This window comes from Cervus elaphus, chromosome 1, assembly GCF_910594005.1.
Source record: "Cervus elaphus chromosome 1, mCerEla1.1, whole genome shotgun sequence".
Lineage (NCBI taxonomy): Eukaryota > Metazoa > Chordata > Mammalia > Artiodactyla > Cervidae > Cervus > Cervus elaphus.
This window is the reverse complement of record NC_057815.1, coordinates 29,687,235-29,707,349: the sequence shown is the minus strand read 5'-3', so window position 1 is coordinate 29,707,349 and position 20,115 is coordinate 29,687,235. Positions and strand designations below refer to the sequence as shown.

At 37.8% G+C, this 20,115-nt stretch overlaps 1 protein-coding gene across 1 annotated transcript in view; it reads right to left on the bottom strand.

Annotated features, from left to right (window-relative positions):
- Nucleotides 1-278: 278 nt before the first annotated feature.
- SESN3 (sestrin 3) overlaps nucleotides 279-20,115 on the bottom strand; it is a 77,759-nt gene continuing 57,922 nt past the window's right edge. The window contains exons 6-10 of the mRNA XM_043897993.1: nucleotides 19,606-19,780; nucleotides 14,731-14,849; nucleotides 13,707-13,897; nucleotides 10,758-10,902; nucleotides 279-8,132 (exon numbers count right to left, since the gene is read on the bottom strand). Of these exons, the coding sequence (XP_043753928.1) occupies nucleotides 8,046-8,132; nucleotides 10,758-10,902; nucleotides 13,707-13,897; nucleotides 14,731-14,849; nucleotides 19,606-19,780 (717 nt within the window). The 3' untranslated portion in view covers nucleotides 279-8,045. The remainder of the gene's footprint in view (nucleotides 8,133-10,757; nucleotides 10,903-13,706; nucleotides 13,898-14,730; nucleotides 14,850-19,605; nucleotides 19,781-20,115) is intronic.

Genomic DNA, 20,115 nt, shown 5'->3' with positions numbered 1-20,115 from the left:
TTAATTTTCCTATTGCTGAGATCACAATGGACAGTTTCAAAGGTAATAACTATATTTTGCACAATTTATACTATTCCATTAATGCAATATTAAGTGATTGTAATAAATGTCACAAGAAAACTGTGGGTCAGGAAGAAATAAGAGGGAAAATGACTCTTACAACAATGCAGATATCTTTCAGAATGCAAATCCAATAATTAACAAACAAAACCTACACAAGAATACCTCTTGAATATTCAATCAAATATATATATATATATAAAAGCAAATAGTCAGTGTTCAGTTTTGCCAATTTTATTGAACCAATAAAATTCCTACTAATAACAATGAAATAAATTTCTGCAAGTATAAATGTGATACAGTTTAACAAAACCCATTGTTCTGTACCTATAAATAGATTTTCAAAATGTCATAAAAAGTGCAGTTATGAATTGTTAACATGTTAATACACAGTTGCTTTATTTCAAATGTGTTTGCCTTGACTCACCAACAGTTCCTTCTGTAGCTGTTCAAATAATATTACCCATCCCTCCAAAAAAAAAAAAAGAGGCATTAAAGCACTAGAATATTACACATAAACTGATCCATTGAGGTCAGCTTTAGTCAGAATTGTAAAATCAGCAACATAAGAAAAATAAAACCTAGTTATACATACGAAAAGCTTTCATGGGTTCTATACTCTTCTTAACTGCTGACTCATGTGGAGGGCATAATAGTTGAAAGTCTTACATGGTTAACTAACTTAGACTACATCTACAGCAGGATCTGATTTGCCAGAACAAGTTTAAAGTGGCTGTTTATCAAGTTTGTTGTCTTCAGAATTGAAACCATAAATGTAAGATCGCCGTTTGACGCTGAAAATTGTGTGAATCCTAAATTGCATCAATGATCTATTTGATAAAAGCTTATTCTAATTGAAAACCTTATATAGTAAGAGACTGATAGATATATAGCAGTCTTAAAGATCACGTCATCCGCCTCACATTAGTCCAAAGTCACGTGCTTCGTAAAAAAGAAAAAAATTACAGTAACAAAGCACAGGACCACGAAGGCAAAACATCACAGCTTCTGATTACATGGAGTAAAAAGTACCGAGGAACGCAGAGATAACTGTGTTAATACTGATGAAGTGAAGAACTATAACAGACATTTCACAGCATGCTACATATATCACTCACAACTCAAGGATAAAATGATGCCTAAAATTGAAAGATAAGAAGTTGGCAATCTGATTTCATGTGCAATTCAGCTACAAAGTCTTAATATATACATTCATGATGTAGCTGCCCTGCAAAATCAGGTTCGTTTTAAAAAAGAGAGATTTCAAGTTCAAATCCTATTTCATAAGCTAAAGGATACATCCAGTTCTTCCATGACCAGGAAAGTTATTTTCAGGGTTGAAGGAGCGAATCCAAGTGGCAAGGCCATGTTCCAAGCTGACCTGACAGGGTTCTGTGTAACCTTGCTCCAACTGTGCATGTGGCTGTGAGTATTCTATTAGCATGGAGAAGATGCCAAACTGGCTTGTGGTTTGCTTTCTGTGTCTACCTTATCTGATTGACAAGAGTAGATGTGAAAAGAGAAAAGAGGAAGGGAAAAAATGGTATTTTCTTTCCAGGGAAGATATATGCATATAAAGGGAATATCTGCACTAGGTACAGAGTTGGGATGATGTCCCTTGGTGGACAAGGGTAGCATTGAACTCTTTCCCTTTATTTTAGAGAATCAGTGAAATTGAGGAAGGAGAAAACAAGTCTCAACGTTACAAAGGAAATTTCTTGGTTACCCAACTGATGAATTTCCTTGATCCTACTTTTTGATCCTTCCTTATCAGATTTGGGAGTCAGTCGACAATTTGTAAAGACTGATTAACTTAAGAAGATGTATAATCAGTTTCATTCAGTAGGTGTCATAATGCATAAACTTAAGCTAATCAGGATTGATAAACAATAGTTTAGCATTAAAGACAAGAGAGTCTCTCTCTCCTTTTGATTTTTTTTTTTATGAGATTAAACTGAGAAATGCAAGAAAATAGACTGCTTTAGCAAATTTGTATACCCAAAATTACATTTATCCTAGTTAGACTTACTACTATTTGATGTTGTACTATGAGCTGTAAAATAGGTTGTTTGTTCTAATGGCCATTCTATAGTATGAATTTCATTACTTCAAAGATTTCCACAAGCATTGAAAAGAATCAGGTATTCATCCCCCCCACCCCCACCACCCTCATATTCCTTCTTTTTCAACTCTGGACCTCATGGTGGTGCACTCATAATTAATTTAAAGGTAGAAGGAACATTTTATACCATAGGATTTAATAAAAACTATCCCTTCAGGCTCTATTTATTCAAGTCTCATTTCTTAACTAGGCATATATTCATTTCTGGGCCCTTAAAGGTATTTACTGGACTGTTTTCAAGTTGGGGTGTTCACAAATGGGTGTGGAAGGCACCCGGATACCACCACAGACAATAGTATTTTAATCTGTACTTTCAAACAGGGTGGGGTTTGACTTCAGGTCAGACAACCATCTGCAGATGAACACACCCCGCGTTAGAAATCTGACAGTGTTCCTCTACGGACCGCACCAAACAGGCACTGGCCAGACTGGAAGCGCTGTGGCTTCTTCCCTTCTGTGCGCTTCCTGTTCCTGGATGATAGTCTGGATATCCTGGAAGTACCACCAGGGGAATAAGGACTACGAAGGCAGTGCATTCCCTTTTCATCTCACAGCTCATTTTCCCCAGCGAGAAACAGGGTAGGAACAGGGGTTACAAGCTTAGTCTAACGCGGGAAGCTTGATCAAACCCTTAGGTAGCCAATTTTGTGGTATTTTATCTATATTTTAAATCCAGTGGGCTTCTGTGAGCCAATGGGACCACCTAAACGCCGTTTATCCTATGTCCTTCTGTTGGAAATAAGTTTCAAGGCCCAAATGACACCCATAAAACAAATGTCAGAAACACCACCCAGGTGTATGCCAGAAATTTCCTGTTCCACTGATCGGTTACAGATTAGTCTGGACTGCTGGAGAATTTTCACTTTACATTCAAATAACTTGGACTAATGCAGGTATTTACTACCTAATATAGATCCAGGTTAGGATGGCATTTCAATCATTTTAAAATCCTGCTAAATGCTAAATTCTGCATGGTAGAAATAGTTCGATTTCTTATCATGTATAAATATAAAGATTCCTACTTTGATAGAAGGCAAAACTCTTCTATGATTTATTTAAAATATGGAAGTAGTACTTCTGAACAACAGAGAGTGAATCCATGAAAATGGTTGGATACTCTGAGTTTATAGGCTCTTTGGGGATGAGGTAGAGGAGAACAAGATATTCCGGCAGCGGGGAAAGGGCAGAACAGTATGGGATGGACACAATCACATGTGGTGCTGCAGAATTTCTGGTAGGGGATCGAGGGCAAAGGTGAGCCAAAATATACCTAGATGATTGAGGGATGTCAAGGGAGTTGGGACAAGTCGTGTTCCTCATGAATGGAGAAAAAGTAACTGGGAAAAGTAAATGCTGGTGACGATCAGCAGGTGGCTGGTGATGTCTGGTTTGTGAAAAGGCGTTCACACCAAGATGGGCTGAGGGGAGGGGAGGAGAGTGAGCATGGTTGAGGCTGAGGCACTTGGGAGGAAGAGCGAGCAGGCAGGAAAGGGTGGGCTGAATGTAGGCAGGAGCTCCTGCAACAGGAAGGGCTCCTTTAGACTGGGTGTGTGATGCTGAGGGCAGCCACACTAGTGGAGTTATTATGGTCCATGTGTTCTTTGAAAAACTCTTCCTTCCTCACGGGGCTCTGCCTCGACAGGTACCTCTACCTCTGCGATCCATTCCACTCCAGCTGTTTTTGTTCTAGGTCTCACCTGAGCAGACACTACTGATGAAGCCAAATTAGCATGGAAGTAAGTTCCACATGGAGGGGGCACTGAAGTTCTGTTGACTGAGATGAATACATTCATGTTACAGTACTGTTTTAAGGAAAGACTAATTTGATTCTCAGTCTTCAGACGGATATAATCGGGAAACAGAGTTTATGATGATGGCCACCTAAAATAGGTTCTGACTATGAAATTAAGTAACTTAAAACTCAGTCTGAATAGAGGAGCCACATATCTTTCAGTTTCCTGTTAAATTATACTATTAGCAAATTTCATATACTATTTATATAACATTATAGTTGCATAATTTTCACTCCATGCAAGACCGTCTATTTGCATAAAAGAAGAAAAAGCCCCCCCCAGATAAAGAGTTTAAGGTCTTGCTTTCCAGAGGAATGATTTAGAATTGTCTTTAAAACGTAACATAAAACAAAAATGAAAACCTCATTCTACTAGCACAGTGCAAATCATTTTTATAACATGCACTGAAATTTATTTTTTTCCCTGATGAACTGCCCTTAGAGTTTAAAAGAATCTTACCACCATATAGGCATGTACTCTGCACAAAAATGGTGAACTGTTTTTAAGTACACATTTTTAACTGCTGGTTGATAATTTCATTTTTCTGTAGCATAAAAATTTAAGATTTTGGATTTAAAAACTCTGTAAGGTGGGAAAAAAGTTGCTCAGGAATAATGTTAACTAGGTGTTAGAAACATTTGAAATCTTTAAGGGACTTTATAGCACAATTAAAATAGGGGCTCTGGTTCAAATATGATTTTGATATAGAGCTGACATTGAGGGTTCTATTCTAAGAGTCTTGTGTTGTTATTATTTGGGTTTAAAGCTATAATTACAGGCCAAGACAAGCCCCAGATTCCACATTAGCCATCTTTTACTTAAAAAATACCCGAAATGGGACAAAGGTTCTTCCTGAGACTGAGACGATATCCTTAGCTCAAAATGGTGAAGAAAGTTACAAGTTGTCCCATCTCAAAAGCCTGCTTTCCTCTAATTATCACGAGTCCATCTGAGGAAGCCGAATCCGAAGGATTTAAAGAGGCACCTGTCTGGCCACTCCCACAGTCAAGGGACTGGGTTCACCATTTACTTTCAGAGAGAAGAGTATTTGGATTTTCTTAAGGTGATCCGAGAAAACTGAGCATTCTAACTCTAGCGGGAAAACTCAAACTTTGAAAGTAAACAGAACCATTTCAAGCATGTACATCAGTGGATTGTTAGACCAATTTGGAAACAGTAAGCAACGGAGTCAGAGACTTCACATTCACATGTGCTTTTTGTTTTTCTCACGGACACGTGCACAGCTTAATTTGGCACAATGTGAGCCCCAGGGGCAGGTTAGCGGATCGTATGGTCACATCATGACACCAATGGAACCAGAGAGCTCTTTTAAAAAATATCACATTTTAATATAAAAAGCTATGCTATAAATTACTACATAGTAAATTCAATACTCTGAAAAAATACCACCCTGGAAAACCGCATCAGAATTTCAAGTTTGCAGTAGCTGACGTTCACAGCAAACTCCTGTACAAGGGTATTCACAACCTGGAAGGCGTGCAGGCTGCATCTTGGCAGGCGCTTTGGCACCTCCAAAGTCAGCTTTTCTCGGCTGATTCAGTGAGGTTCATAAATATCTTGTTTTGTTTTTGTTTATCGTTCCAAGTCAACTGATTTTCCTGATTAGCGATAAGACACATCTATGCTAAGCTAAAAAGAAACTTTGCTAGGAGAGAGATCTAGTAAAGGCACTAATAATATTCCCATAACCCAAACTTGAACTACTTACATTTCTGGGGCGGGGAATGCAAAAACAAAAACTAAGTGGCCATTTTAGTTACTTAAACCTTGTTTCCCCTTTTGGTTTAAAGCTCTTCTGATGTTCTATGAGAATTTTTCCTCCTTTTCAATATATAAATTATTTTCAACCTCTAATACAGGTCACCTGCACAAAAACATAGGGGTATTAACTGAAAGAATTCTAGTTAAGAAAACAAAATGTCAAGAGTAAAGGGTATCCTCAACTTGAAAGTTCTAATATTAGGGAAGTCAAATGGACATGCATGTTGTCATTCGTATTTTGCCATTCCCCTAAATACTTTCTTTGTAGTTAGTACCTATCTATATAATGTGATATGGAATAACATCAACATATGGTATATGCAATAAACAAAACAGACTCGATCTGGCATGAGTTCTTTGAATAATCTTTTTAAATAAACCACCCTGTCTTTAAAAATATTAGCAGTTTTTTTCCTCACATGGAAGATTTCAAACAAGATCCTGGACTCTAAAAATGCAGAACTACCTTATATTCATAGGTGTACAGTCATCTTTCTATTTTCTTACCTACAACAAAGCCTAACAGAAAGCAACCTAGTGGATTGTACCAGAAAAGGATGATAAATGGAAGGGGAAAATGATTGACCAGAACACTAGCCCACAATTCTTTCATGAGAGGAAAGAAAAAGTTAAGTCCTAGATAACAAGTAAGTCTAAAATGCAATCTTTGTGGGAATGCTAACGGAAAAATTTAACTATCTTCTTTACTGTGAAAAAAATGGATTTTTTTAAAAAATTAGCATGTTTGTGTAAAATTCAAGTCACCCTTAGTTAACCAAAAAGTGTTTAAGCAGTGCAGTCGTGTCCTACTGGATAGCTGTGAGCATCTCTTTAGGCACTTCACTGGTTCATTAACATAATACAAATTAAAGCTATAAATGTACAACATTGTGCTCTGTGAAGATAGTCTAATCAAGCAACATAAACCAATGCAAAAATGTGACTTTTGGGATGCTTTTTCCTCCCTTAAGACTTGAGATCTTTTTTAAACCAGTTGTCCAAAGAGATTGTTCTGGGAATGGGGATGCTTTGGCATTGTAAAAGGAACATTGTTCAACCCCAGGAAGGCAAATGCCTTGTGCAATAAAGAAATCTAAACTAGATTTCTTTATAGCTCTGTGGTAAAAGGACACTTCTGCAGTGACATACATAAGAGGGGGAAAGTTTGTTGAGTCTTTTTCTCTCTTTTTTTTTTTTACATATTGCACTCTTGTGTTGTTGTTGTTCAATCACATTAATGCATAGAAACACAATTTTTACCTTTGAATAATCAACTGTTTAACCTATCGTAAGAAAAACCGTGGAAAGTAAGTTCTAGAAGCCTAACAGGAAAAAAAATATAGGCATATTAACCTTCCTCTGCTTACTGAAATATAGAAAACACTATGAGAAAAGAAAAATGTGCAAAGAAAATTTTTGGTCAGTCTTGTGTGGGTACATGTTTATATGTGCCAACTAAATGAACTGTAAGCAGTCCTGTGAGCACTGATTACTCTGATGACTGAGGATTACTATCAGTGATAGAAAGGAGTGTGCATAATTCCACTTTGAATATATACATCTGATATGGAAAACGGAAGCTTCTGTTTCAGAAGAGAAAGAAACTAGCTGAATTTGGCATTTCAGTAGCATGCTATAGAATTCATCATGATCAATTTCACATTAAATTATGGACAATGGCTGTATCACATTTCATGTTATCGCCAATAGCAGAAAAAAAAAAAAAAAAAACAAATAAAAAAAATAAACAGTGCCTGACAAATAAACTCCTGGAGACACAGATACGTGTCCTGTGAGCAGCTTAGTTCAACAGCGCATGCTTCTCCTCCACCAGGTGTAGGACACAACCTTAAAATTCTAGAATGGCCAGAGGAGGTCATTCATTGCTGAATTCTGATATCTGAAAAACAATTGCTCGAGCAGATTGTAAGCGCTTTTCCTTATTTAAAAAAAAAAGGAAAGAACAAAAATACACATACACACAAACCCCAAAGCACTGAAGTTAAGCATTAACAAACCAGGTTCATGATTTATGATCAGTATCCAAAAACCCAACTACAAACAATGCCAAGTAGTGCTCCTCAGTATTATTTTTGCAATTGTTAGTCATGTTAAGCATCAAGGAAAAGAAAACACATCATTGCACATTACAGCCGCCCCCCAAAACGGCTAAAACTTTGACACTAGAGAATTGAATAATGTTTGATGCTACATCACAAACAGCTTCTGATGTATAGCCTATGTGAAAAGGTCTTTACACATATATGGTATCTTCCCTGGGCGATGCTTCAGGTCAAATGCCGAGTTATGGCACGAAGAGCATAGAGAAGCTCAGCTTGCATCCGTGCTTCCATTAGAAGTAAATTGACATGAACCTAGAAATCAAAGTGTTACCAATTTAGTGACCATTATAAATAACTGAGAAAACTTTATTTCATATATCAGACATTCACAAATGTATTATAACATTAGGTATTATAATTTCACCAGTATTACAGACACATATACAAACACACATGCCTCTGCATGTCTATGTGTGCACATGATGTACTACTCATAAGAAAACTGTTTATTAAAAACATGTGAGCAGTAAAAATGACCCCGAGAATCTTAAAAAGTCCAGTAATTTTCTTAGGATAGCTGTAAAGCCAGACAATCCTTTGGGTTATAAAACAAAAATAATTTTTGCAAATTACAATTCTACAAAAAATACTTTCTTCCAGATGTAAAATTTTATATGGCTGAAAACCAGCCTGACATTTCCTATAGCCTGTACTTATTCCTTGGAAAGTTCTTAAAAACATTTTTTACTATTTACAGGCATACCTAATTTTATTGAGCTTTTGCTTTTTTTTTTTTATTATTATTATTATTTTTTTATTAGTTGGAGGCTAATTACTTCACAACATTTCAGTGGGTTTTGTCATACATTGATATGAATCAGCCATAGATTTACACGTATTCCCCATCCCGATCCCCCCTCCCACCTCCCTCTCCACCCGATTCCTCTGGGTCTTCCCAGTGCACCAGGCCCGAGCACTTGTCTCGTGCATCCCACCTGGGCTGGTGATCTGTTTCACCATAGATAGTATACATGCTGTTCTTTTGAAATATCCCACCCTCACATTCTCCCACAGAGTTCAAAAGTCTGTTCTGTATTTCTGTGTCTCTTTTTCTGTTTTGCATATAGGGTTATCGTTACCATCTTTCTAAATTCCATATATATGTGTTAGTATGCTAACGCACTACATAGACACTGCTTTTCTTTCTTTTTCACAAACTGAAGATTGCATTGCATTGAGCAAGTCTATTGGCGTCATTTTGCCAACAGCATTTGCTCACTTCTTTGTCACATCTGGTAATCCTCACAACACTTCAAACCCTCCACCACAAAAAAGATTATGACTCACTGAAGGTTCAAATGATGGTTAGCATTTTTTAGCAATAAACTATTTTTTAATTAAGGTACCTATACTGCTTTGCTTTTAAAGACATGATGCTATTATACACTTAATAGGCTACAGTGTATTATAAACACAACTTTTACATGCACTGGGAAAACAAAAATTCCTGTGGCTTGCTTTATTGTGATACTAACTTTGCTGTAGTGGTCTAGAACCAAATTAGAATATCTTTGAGGTATGCCTGTTCATGGGAGAAACCAAGGTGAAAATCTGAAGCTTAAAGCAATCTGAAATTAGTATCTGGTAGTTTATTGAATGGTGACGAAATTTTGGTTATGCGTTTTGTCCAATGTGGTGTGTAAAGTAAAAGTCTAGCATTGGCCTTTGAAGTGCTGGACCTGACCCTGATGCTAGGAGATTGAGGGCAAGAGGAGAAGGGGGCGACAGAAGATGAGATGGTCGGATGGCATCACTGACTCAATGGACATGAATGTGAGCAAACTCTGGGAGATACTGAAGGACAGGGAAGCCTGGAGTGCCGCAGTCCACGGGGTCGAAAAGAGTCAGACACGATTAAGGGATGAACAACAACAACTTAGATATGCTTAGCTTGCCTAGAGTCTTTCATATACAGCTGTGAACAAGCACCTGGGGGGATTTTTGAGGGGGATACATCTCACCCGATAGGTTAAAATAAGCACCCACAGATCTTCAAAAGTTTTTACAAAGAAGTATGATATATTTAAGTTATTTTGATATCTTTCTACAGGTTAGATATATCACTGGATCTATTGATGAGTAAGGAGAAATTCTAGATACCACTGAGTCAAGGGGGAAACGGTAATGCAAACTCCTAAGCAGAGCATAAAGATCTATCAAGGAGAGATGCTGGAGGTAAATGGGCATTTATCTGATGTGTGACTGGCTCTAAGACTTCAAGAAAGACTGCTAGGGATCGAGGTCATAACATTCTCTATCGAAGTCATATAGTTAATTAGTGAATATTAGGACTCTAAAAAGGTTTTCTTACCTCAAGCTTAGGAACTATGGTATAAATGGAAGATTCTTGGATTTAAAGGTCAATAGACCCATGACTTAAGGCCATACTTATACTATACTATCGGTCATTTATTAGGTCTTAAATAATGTTTTCTATATATTGATATTTCAATCCCCAAAAATCCTCATATAATAATATACTTGGCTCAAAGGTCTGCATTATATTGTCAAAACACTAAATTACCAAATTGGAATGAGAACTATTGTTCTGATAGGTTAACTGTAAAATGTCTAGAATGAAAAATCTCTAAATGGATATGTCTTCTGGGCCAGATTCAATTTTCAGATCCAATCCGTCAAAGGCCAATGCTAGGCTTTTATTTTAGACACTACACTGGGCAAAACACATAACTAAAATTTAGTCACCATTCAATAAATCTGAATTTTAAAACATTGTAAAAGAAAACAACTGATGGCCAAATGATGCCACTTCCAACTTCTCTGATGGTGCTGATTTATTAATGTTTTCACATTTAATTTTTCATAATCATTACTCCTTACATGGAATATATGTCTATGATAAGTCATGAAACATACCTTTTCTGAGTGTTTGAACTGACGCCAGTAACTATCATACATGCGCTTGGTAGTCCTCTCAGGGTAGCAGGTCACTGTCTTAATGTAAACCTTCAGGCTTCGTTCAAGTAATTGATTAACTTCTCCGTAATCATAGTCATCATACCTATAAGCAATATGATAGCAAGCTTTAGAATGGCAGAATCAAAATTTCTAAAGTTATACCAAGGCACAATAATTATCTAGTAATTAAATCCCAAAAGTTCATTCATTAACTCATTTAAATAATAAATATTTGAATGCCTACTATAAGCCATGTAGTTTCCAAGTACTCCTTGAGGCACTGATGAAACACAAATGAACAAAATAGACAAAAATCCCTGGTCTCATGGAATCTAAAGTCTATCGGAGAAAGAAGAAAAATGAAAAAGAAAACCATATAATATATCAGATGGTGACAACTGCTATGGAGATAAAATACAGCCGAGGGCTGGGAGGAGAGTTGTGATTTTAGATAGAGTAGGCAGGAAGGCTTCTCTAAGAGACTGACATCTAAGCTGATACTGGAAGGAGAAGGAGCATGTGTAAAACCCTCAGGTAGGAGTCTACTGTCTCAGTGAAAGTGAAAGTCGCTCAGTTGTGTCTGCCTCTTTGCGACCCCATGAACTGTAGCCCACCAGGCTCCTCCGTCCCTGGAATTCTCAAAGCAAGAATACTGGAGTGAGTAGCCATGCCCTTTCTCGAGGGGATCTTCCCGACCCAGGGATCGAACCCAGGTCTCCTGCTTGGCAGGCAGATTCTTTACTGTCTGAGCCCCAGGTAAGCCCCTAGTGTCTGAAGGAAGAGGGAATAATCAATTGTGTCTGATGCTACTGAGTAGGCAAAGAAGACACTACGGAGAACTGGTTGAGGCGAGGAGCTGTGGAGAGGCGAAGGGCAACCTCAGAAAGAGGAGTTCCATAGACTTGCTGCTGTGTGGGGGTGAAAGCCTGATGCTGCAGTCGGTTCACAAGGGAACAGGGGATAAGAGAATGGTGACAGAGATACACAGAATGTTTTCAAAGCGATCTGCTGTGCATGGGAGCAGAGGTGTGGGGCAGTAGCCAGAGGAAATTAAGGATGAAGAAAGGATTGTTTTTTGAGATGATGAGAGAAATAAAGGCATGTTTACATATTGATGGGAAAGATCCGATTAAGAGAGTAAACCTAATTATGCAGGAGAGAGAAGGGAGAATTGCTAGAACAGGGATCTTTAGATGAGAGGAGATGGGATTCTGTGCCCTAGTGCATAGGAGTGTAGATAGTTCATTCATAAGATGAGAGAAGAACAGCGTAAATGGGCACAGAAATAGCTATGAGGGTAAATGTAGTGGTGGGAGCTTGTGGGATTTTCCTTCTGTATTTTCAGTTTATTTTTAACCCAAGCATGATACTTAGTTAAAAAAAAAAAATGCTGGGATTTTATATAAGCCTTATTTAGTAGCATCCAGCAGAGAAATATCACCATAATATTTATTTATTGCCTTAAATATATTATTTTGAATATAATATTAATTTATAACATGTATTGAATTAAATCTGTTAGTGTTTATTTTTAATTAGGTTGGTATAATATGTTTTAAAATGTGATGATTTTTTCTAGAATAGTAAATGGGCAAATAGTGGAGCTACTATTTACCATCATAATAGTATCTTTTAGGCAGAATATTTCATATTAGTTGACTTTTCCAGGAAATTTGGGATTTTTTTTAAGTCAAAGTTATAGAAACCACTTTGCTTAACAAATAGAATTCTAATTCCATTCCATAAGGGCTTTGTGATACTATATCAGAAAGGATACAGTACAGAGTCAATTGAATGTATTCATAACTGGGGATTTTCTCTTTTGGCAGATCTATCTCCATAGAAGTCTTCAAACCCAGCTCAAAAAGGATGTTCTCCAAGAAGAGCTTTCCTGATTAGACCACTCAGTCTCATTCACTCCTTCATTCTCAGTTCTCTCAATTCTTATCTTCTAAATTTAGGTGCCACTAATTTATTCTGACTTACAGCTTCATTTCCGTATTCTTACATGAGCTTATGTAAGTTTTATGAGGGCAGACTCTATCTTAGTTTCATTTATACCCAAATTATACCATACCTTCAAAAACCAACCAACCAGCACTTGCTATAGTGATCTAACAGGATATCATGGGCTTCTCCTGTGGCTCAGCAGGAAAGACTCTGTCTGCAGTGCAGGAGATACAGGAGAGACGGGTTTGATCCCTGGGTCGGGAAGATTCCCTGGACGAGGGCATGGCATCCCACTCCAGTATTCTTGCCTGGAGAATCCCATGGACAAGGGAACCTGGCAGCCTAGAGTCCATGGACTCACAAAGAGTCAGTCACGACTGAAGTGACTGACACGCCTGCACAATGTCATATCATCTATACTTTTGAAAGGTTCAGTTCTTCCAGGAGAGATCCTCAAATGGAGAGCTTTTCTACTGTTCCCAGTGATTACTGATGTTTTTCCCCTCCTTAGTAAAATTTTACTACTGTATTTATATGTGCATATTAAGACATTTAAACCAAGAAAAATGCTCTTCTATAAAACAGAATTAATTTTTCACAGTCAGGGGTCCACATGTAATTTTCTCCCCAGAAGTATATACTCTTAAACAGGATAAAGGTAAGACTCCTGTCAGAATTTTCATTTAGAAACATGTAGAACTGTCTCTATATGGCTTTCCAGGTGGCGCTGGTAGTAAAGAACCTGCCTGCAAATGGAGGAGACTGAGAGACGCGGGTTCAATCCCTGGGTTGGGAAGATCCCCTGGAGAAGGGCATGGCAACCCACTCCAGTATTCTTGCCTGGAGAATACCACGGACAGAGGAGCCTGGAGGGCTACAGTCCTTGGGATCTCAAAAAGCTGGACATGACTGAAACAACTTAGTGCACACACACAACTGTCTCCATGACAACCATACCTGATTCCAAACATACAGTGAACATAGTTAAATAAAGCTCTGCGCAGCATGGTTGTGTCCACATCCTCATGGGTGGCCATAGTGTTATAGGTGAGATTGTAGACCATGCGGAACTTCTCGTCAAGAAGATGTCCAATATCAGAATAAAGTCTGTTCACCAGGGAGAACCCATGATTTTCCCAGGTATAGTCCTAAAAGAATAAAATGTATTACAAAATGGTCACTCTCCATTTAAAGTCTATGTTTTTGTGAAGTATAACCACTGAAGCAAGTAAGTGGAGGATATTTCAAAGTCTGTAATCCTTTCACGGATTCTAAGTTCGTCACTTAACCAAGATTGCTTTACCAACACATCAGTCTGCAGATGGAAGGGCCGTGCTCCTTCCTCACTGGGCCCAGGATGAGGCACACTGGTGAGACACTCTGGCTACTCCCCGTGGTGATGTACTGTGCAAACTACGCCCTCATCTGGAAGGACCCCAGAAGGCCCTGGAATTTTCCTACGTGACTAAACCTGCTCAGTGACACGGATGGCTAGCAGGTCATCTGAAACAAGCACAGAGGAGTCTGTCTTCGATCTCGCCTGCACTGTCTTTATGAACCACATCGCTACTGTGGCTCTTATCTAGGGATGGGGAACAGGTGGCCCTTCAGTCCATAATTATAGACATATGGCCTTTTTATAAAAATGCCTTCTTATTATAAATGTGAACATATCACTCAATTTCCGCCCTGCTTCTCTCCAAAACATGAACATGATACTACTACCATGCAATAATGCAAGTAACCACATAAAGCAGTTTCCTTTTGCCTTCTTGGGGTTGGAGGTAGAGGGGATGCTAAAATAATAATCCATCAACTGAAGATCAAATTAGACAAGGTTGAAAAGTAGGTTAAATAAAGATATTTATAGATTCTATCAAAATGATCTATTAGTTTCTTTGGGAGTCAACTTATTCAACATTTCACAGTTAAAATGACAGTATCTTTTCTCCAATTTCTCTCAATTAAAGGCATCTCATACCTGAGCTCGGAAAGTTGGTAAATGTTCCTCCCCTCGTCTGGCAAAGTCTTCATATCCAAAACCAGGGTCTTCAATATATCGGGAGACATCAGATGTTATAATCATGTCATCCTCAAAATCTAAGTACAATAATGAACAATCTGGTGTTAAGAACACTGCACAGAGTTAGAAGAATGAATTAACTGCACTTTCTTTCCATTTGTCACTTTAGCTTTTCCAAGGATTTCCATAGTGACAATATTGACTACATGCCTTACATTCACACAAAATACCTTTTGCTCAAGTTTTGAATACAATTTCATTACTAAATACTGGCAACTGTAACATTTTAGCTGTAGCTATTCAGGCAAAAAATTGACTAAATTAAAATATCTAAATATTAGTTTAGCCAAAAAGTTCACTTGGGATTTTCTGTAAGATGTTACAGAAAAATGTAAATGAACTTTTTGGCCGACCCAATACAAACATTTTTTTTCCCCTAAATTTACCTTAAGAAGTTAAAAATTTCTTAAAAAGGAGTTAAAATTAATATTCTGACAAATCTAAAACTCTAATTTTAATTCTATTTAAACAAATGTTTCAAACTCTGGACTCAAAGGAAATAGTACTTTGCATATTATCCGCATTCTTCTGCTCCTAGGAGATGGATACAAATAAAATACAGAAAATACTATGTTACAGTAATGGAACATCATTCTAATTTGAAAAGGAGAAAACTAATAAATGCTAGTCAACTCTGTTACCAAGCTATAGAATAGCACCCTTGTAGAAAACTTCAAACATTTTCTTCAAAAGACTTGAAAAACTATTCTTAGAATCTCTAAATGGAATCTGAAATGCTTTATCATACTGATCAAACCAAGAAACTTGTTATAGGGAAAAATAAGTTTCTATTTCCATTTTAAAACACGGTAAGTCTACAAAAATAACTCAGCCACATACTGAGTCATTTTTCTCTTATCTTTGTGTGACCAGAAAATTTAGTACTGGGAATGGTGAAGATTAAAGAATAAAACAATTTATTTCCTAATTTAAAAATGATATAGACTCTTGTTAAAATCAGAATATAACTTTCCACCAAGGTCTAAGACTTGCTGGTCAAAGTTCACTTTAGAAGGCAAAAGTCCTTGCTCAAGCATCCAAGAAGGGAAAGACTGACATTCTAAAATATACTTTCAGAACAGCATCGAAACATGTATATTATCTATGGTGAAACAGATCACCAGTCCAGGCTGGATGCATGAGACAAGTGCTCGGGCCTGGTGCACTGGGAAGACCCAGAGGAATCGGGTGGAGAGGGAGGTGGGAGGGGGGGATCGGGGTTGGGAATACATGTAAATCCATGGCTGATTCATGTCAATGTATGACAAAACCCACTTCAATATTGTAAAGTAACTAGCCTCCAACTAATAAAAATAAATGGGAAAAAAAATAAAAAATAAAATAAAATATACTTTCAATAATAAGAAAAGGGCTTCCCCAGCAGCTCAGTGGTGAAGAATCTGCCTGCCAATGAAGGAGGTACAGGTTCGATCCCTGGTCTAAGAGGATCCCACACGACACAGAGCAAAAGCCTGTGCTCTGAAGACTGAATGCTGCAATTACTAAAGCCTGTGTGCCTAGAGCCCACGTTCTACAACAAGAAAAGCCACAGAAATGAAAAGTCTGAGCACTGCAACTAGAGAGTAGCACTATTAAAATAGCCAGGACATGGAAGCAATCTAGATGTCGATCGACAGACAAAGAAGTTGTAGTACACATATACAATGGATTATTACTCAGCCATAAAGGAACGAATTTGAGTCAGTAGTAGTAAGATGGATGAATCTTTAGAAAATTTTAAAAAGAGAGTAGCCCCCACTCACCACAACTAGAGAAAAGGCCTGTGCAGCAATGAAGACCCAGCACAGTCAAGAATAAATAAATTAAACAAAAAAATTAAAAGAAATAAAACGTTTATGTCCTTCAAGCTCTAGTGGTCTTAGAGAAGCTTTAAAAAATCAATGTCTAGGGAATTTCCTGGTGGTCCATTGGTTAGGACTCTGAGCTTCCACTGCAGGGCACCTGAGTTCAATCCCTGGTTAGGGAACTAAGATCTTGCAAGCTGCCCAGCATGGCCAAAAAGAGACAAATAAATAAATAAATACTGTCTGTGCCATCTTTCACTGCCATTCAGCTCCAAATATTTTCAAATTTCCACTGCAACTTTTTATTTCCCTATGAACTATTTAGAAGTATACTGTTTCGTTTCTAAACATTTGAGAAACTTCTAGTTATTCCTTACTGATTTCTAGCTTACTTCTGTTACAGTCAAAAGTTATACCCTGTAAAGTTTAAACCTCTTAAAATTTGCTGATACTTGCTTTATTAACAGTATATGGCTGATATTGGTAAATTTTCTATGTGCACTTGAAAATAATGGTATAGGTTGCAGTTTGGGATACAGTGTTTTATTTATGTCAGGTAAAGTATGCTAAATAAGTTTATTCTCTTTTTCTGGATTTTGTGTCTCCTTACTTTTAGTTATAAAGAGATGTATATTAGAATTTTTCACCCCATGTGACCCCATGGACTGTAGCTGCCAGGCTCCTCTGTCCATGGGATTTCCCAGGCAAGAATATTGGAGTCAGTTGCCATTTCCTTCTCCAGGGGATCTTCCTAACCCAGGGAAAGAACCTGCATCTCTTGCACTGCGGGTGGGTTCTTTACCACTGAGCCACCAGGCAAACCCAAATTTTTCATACTTACAAAAATTAATGTCTAAAAGTAAATACATACTACTAACTTTAATACAATGTTTGCATTTTAAAATATTGGCTTCCCTGGAAGGTTTATCCTAGGCTCATTACTTTCCTTTGTCCCACTTGTTTTCTCTGGATGATTTTTTATAAACAGCTCTTTTGATTTTAACTCCCAAATATATACTGATAACTTCCAAAACTTTATTTTGGGCTTAAAACCTTCTCCTATTCAACCCTGGCTGCTCCAAGTGTGGTGTGCAGACCAGCAGCGTGGGCATTACATGAAGCCATGAATGAAACGTAGCTTCTCAGGTCCTGGTGCAGACAGATTGAACACAAATCTGCATTTCAACAAGATTCCTCAGTGATTCACCTGCATATTAAAGTCTGAGAGGCACTAGTAGATGTTTCCAGACTGGAGGTTTTATAGGCATCACAACTCAACATGTCGCAAATATGGCTGGTTACGTGATCTTTAAGGCTGGAAAGGTCATCATGATAAGGCCTCTATCTACCGAATCAGCTTCCTGTTCACAATACCTACCTCATGTGTCACGTCCTAACAACGCAGAATCAATTGCTCCTGCACCCACCATCCTGTTTCCTCACCACTGTGCGTTGGCTCAGGCAGGTGTGCTGTTTACCACCAACTCCCCATCCCCGAGCCACTGCCTGACTCCCTTGCACTCAAGTCTCTAAGGTTTAGCTTACACCCAAGCGGCTGGAGGAGGTCTTTTCCTAGGACCCCTTCTGTTCACACTGCCCCCTCTCCATCACTGGCTCCATTTACTCCTCACTTTCTGCTTTGTATTGCAATTATTTCTCTCTCTCCTGCTAGCAATGAGAGCCTGCAGAGGGCAGCAATCACGTCTCCTTTAGCCTGAAAACACTAGTGCCTACCACTCTGCTGAGTCTACGTGGAGTACAATAAATGTCTGTAGTATGAATAGCAAACCAATAACTGAAACGCTTCTTTATGTTTGGGATTTCCTGCTGGTCAGAAGTTCTGAGAAATTATTAATAAATATACTCAATTTGGTAAATAAAATCCTTCATAAAAGAAATCACTGGGGAAATGATAAAAGAGGGATCTTGTTCTTCCTGGTAAAATTTCTGAGAGCTATTGGTCAATGCCATATTTAATATTAACAAACCAGTCATGGCCAAATCAATTACCCTCAGGATTTATGAACCTGACTGACCTAATGACTAGTCATTTTGAAGCCCTCTTTTAAACCTATGGAGCTCTACTTTAAATGTTATGTAGATTGATGACTTGGAAGGGTTTAAGCTTTCAAAGCCTACTGAATCCATGCTATTTTAATAACATGTACTCTGTGGTGTTCAATATCTTTTTAAGTTGTAATTGAAAAGTTTCCCTCCTATTTCAAAGTCTCTCAGAGTATTAGGAAAAGAAATGAATTTTAAAGACTAAAGCAAAGAAGTCTTTTGATACAGAAAAGCCCAACTTTTAATACAGGATGAATTCCTCCAAATTCAACCTAAGAAAATGACCTGAATAATACATTTTTATATAATTCCAAAGGTTTCTCCAAAGAAATGCAAATGCAAGTGCAATGTAACTTTAGAAATAATCTGGAAAAAACCAGCAGTGTGAGAACAATCCTCCCACACACTCCACACCCACAAAAAAGGAAGAGATATTTCTTACAAATTACATCTATTGAAACAGGATTTTACTTATCATTAAAAAAATCACACAAGTATGATGGGTTAAATACTCTTATCTAACTTCATAAGCAGCTGGTCTGCTCTGAATAACATTTTATCCAGGATAAGAGGATGAACTGCATACATAGCTGAAGTACCTCTCAGCTGGATCTGAAATATATTCAAAGATGCAGCAACACAAGAGGGGAAGCAACAGTATCAGCATCAGGTAGAGGAGAACTAAATAGAAGAAACGTGATAGTGGAATCATTCCATTATCCATGTGGAAAATATTGAAGGTGGTCTGAGGTGGTCAGTCAGGGTTCTAAGAACAACAGGGATCTTCCCGACCCAGGGATGGAACCCAGGTTTTCTGCATTGCAGGCAGATTCTTTATTATCTGAGCTACCAGGGAAGTCAAAGGCAAAGACAAAAGGCAAAAACAGTGAAATAGAAAAAGCACCTGAATGAGGAAATGAATGAAAAGTATCTCCAGAGACCACAAAAAGACTTTCTTTCTTCTCCTTCTCAAAGCGAGTGGTCATTTCTTCCTGAGATGCCTCTTCATCTTCCCTTTCTTCTTGAAGCCTTTTCATTCTTTCCATTAAGGCCTCTAGCTCACTTAGAGAATCGACAATCTGGAGCCAGAGAATATAATATTGGGTGTTATTAATATTAAAAGTTGTTCTAGTAAATGTCTCCATCTCCCAATGTCACCTTATGTACAGTGGCACTAGCACAGTCATTAATTTCCTAAGTGGGCTTTCCAGTAACTCCAAAGAAAATCATATGGCAAAACCAACATTTTCAGAGGTATAGTGTTTCTGCTTCAGCCATAAACACAGAAAGTTTATATGAATGGATTTATTTAATCTAGAATTCTACTGGGTTAGCCAAAAAGTTCATTCAGGTTTTCCCATAATAGCTTTCAGAAAAATGCAAACAAACTTTTTGGCCAACCCAATACAACAGA